At 34.9% G+C, this 2,401-nt stretch overlaps 1 protein-coding gene across 1 annotated transcript; it reads right to left on the bottom strand.

Annotated features, from left to right (window-relative positions):
• Positions 1 to 277: 277 nt before the first annotated feature.
• On the bottom strand, positions 278 to 2,189 carry LOC109590971 (uncharacterized; the record flags this gene model as incomplete). The annotated part of the gene is made up of 6 exons (XM_020006799.1): positions 278 to 430; positions 492 to 599; positions 668 to 944; positions 1,004 to 1,418; positions 1,476 to 1,559; positions 1,836 to 2,189. Coding segments are annotated over 6 exons (1,265 nt in total), but the record flags the coding sequence as incomplete, so codon positions are not given.
• Between the last annotated feature and the right edge of the window lie 212 nt (positions 2,190 to 2,401).

Raw genomic sequence — 2,401 nt, forward strand, 5'->3', positions numbered from 1 at the left:
GGGGTAGCATAACAAAGCCAAAGGGTGTGGCTGAAACAGCTGTCATCGTCACCTCAAAAATGTTTGTAGCTTATGCTCAAACACAATACAAAGAAATCAATAGTATCTAGATACCTCAAATTTTGCAAAAATAAATATGTAAAAATATTTTCATCTAAAACTCTGTTGATTATCACTGTGACACGGCTTAGTTCAATTATTATTATTCAATAAAAATAAATAAAATTCAAACAAAATCCTAATATTCACAAGGAGGGGAGAATTGGATAAAGTCTAATAAGTTTAAGCACACAGTGGTTGCATGATAAAAGCAGCAAATGATTAGCAAAGTAAAATGATTAGCAAGACAATGATTATTGGCAGCAAGTAGGAAAATAGTATTCAGCTTGATTAGTCTTAATATTCATTGGTTGGTCTTCTCAATTTTCAGCTGTATCAGGGAAAAATAAAATAAAATAATGATTATTATTATTATTATTACCTTTACTTACTTGACAGGTATTAAGTGAACTGGTGGGAGAGTAATATTCAAACCGTGAAGTGGCGCCCTGATCCTCCACAGGTATGCTTTGTTGTCTAGCCATGATGCCATGAACCAACTAATCGAAAAATTAACATTATAAACATTATTATTATTATTATTATCATTATTATCATTATTACTAACATCAGGTTTTTCTTCATTATCAGTATCAGCAATAGGTTCAGGCAACGCAAAATCATCTCCTTGTAACTGATCCAACTCTTCATTTGGTGGCACTGGCTGATCGTGTCCTTGATGAGTCTTCTTCTTAAATATACCCCACGTAAATGTGCTTTTTGGAGGAAAATCATCTTGTGGCAAAAGAGTACTCAATGAATTGACTTCAGAGCTACAAGTTGTATCTTGAGCTGTTGGAAGTCCACAAGATTGATCTGCCGGTATAACAGGTCCATCTTCTTTACTGTAAAATAATCAGTATCATACAAATAGACACTAAGAATAGCAATAATAATAACTTACCCTACTTCTGTAGCTTCCGTTGGTTTTGCAAGATTGCTTTGAGCTGAAGCGTTGTCCACAGTAGCAGTTTCTTCATGTTTATCCGCAGTAGCTGGTTCTATTTGTCCTCCATTATGTAGAGAAGGAGTAGAAGTATTAATAGACTCATCACCAGTGTTGACCGTGTTGTCCCCATTTTCTACATTATCTACCTGTACCTGTCTTTGTCCTATATCATTATTTTCTTCATTGCCACTATGATTAGCAACAACATTATCTATTTCAATATCTCCCCCTCCATTTATTCGTCTCAATACTGCTCCTCCTTCATCAACTCTTCCTTCATTTCCTCCTCCTCCTCCGTCATCTCCTCCTCCTCCATCATCTCTTCTTCCTCCATCATTAGGATGAGGTGTCCATCGTCCTCTTCTCCTCACTGCAAATTTGAACAAACCATTACTGCATTGCTTTTAAAAAATAAATTATAATTTACTTCTCACTCCTAGCAGAATAGCTGCAATTATAGCAACAATCAATAATACTAGTGCACAGATCAGAACAGTGATGATTAATCCAACTATAATAAGATTAAGGGTAAAATAATAAACATAATCATGATTGGGGTAAGCATCTTCTGTTTGTACAGTGTACATATAAGTCAACAATTCATTTGAGCTAATTTTCCATTGATGCGGGTCATTTTGACAATTCGTAAAAATTCTAATTTTGATTGGAATTGACTCAAACTTAAAATACAATATAAAAACATGTATATGCATCAGGAAAAATTATAAAAATCAAGAAATCTCTCCTAGTCATTTTTGATAAAATTCATTGCTTTGTGATAACTTACCAGGTACATTTCTTTTCTTAGTAGTTGGTGTATCATCACTTGGATCATGGCTCATCGTACAAGTTACTGAGAAGTTCATTGCAGTATGATTACTATCAAATGACCTTCCATCACTCAGTAATGGATACACAAATACATCAAAGGTCCCATTAGGTAAGCGAGTACTGCTGTTAGCTATAACATAATGGTGCAAAGAATTCCTTAGGATAGGTTGCTTGAAGAACACTGTCCCATTGAGATATAGCACCTGTACCATAACACCAGTAACTCCATTTAAAAGAGTAGCATTAATGAAGTAGTATCCATCATGCGTCACTCTAGGCCATATCCTGATATTGGGTATACGGCTAGTATCTACATAAGGAAAGAATTGATATTCATAATACACCTACTCATCAGCGGATAAACACACACTACACACATTATATGCAATCCATGCACATGTGTGTCACATGATTGTACAAATAAGGAATGGCATTTACCATAGGGCAATAACATAACCACACAAACAGGCCAAATGTCAGATTCATTATCTGAGTATGTCATCACATGACACTAGTGGCTAC

Source organism: Amphimedon queenslandica, unplaced genomic scaffold, assembly GCF_000090795.2.
Source record: "Amphimedon queenslandica unplaced genomic scaffold, v1.1 AMPQUscaffold_9201_Cont18842, whole genome shotgun sequence".
NCBI lineage: Eukaryota > Metazoa > Porifera > Demospongiae > Haplosclerida > Niphatidae > Amphimedon > Amphimedon queenslandica.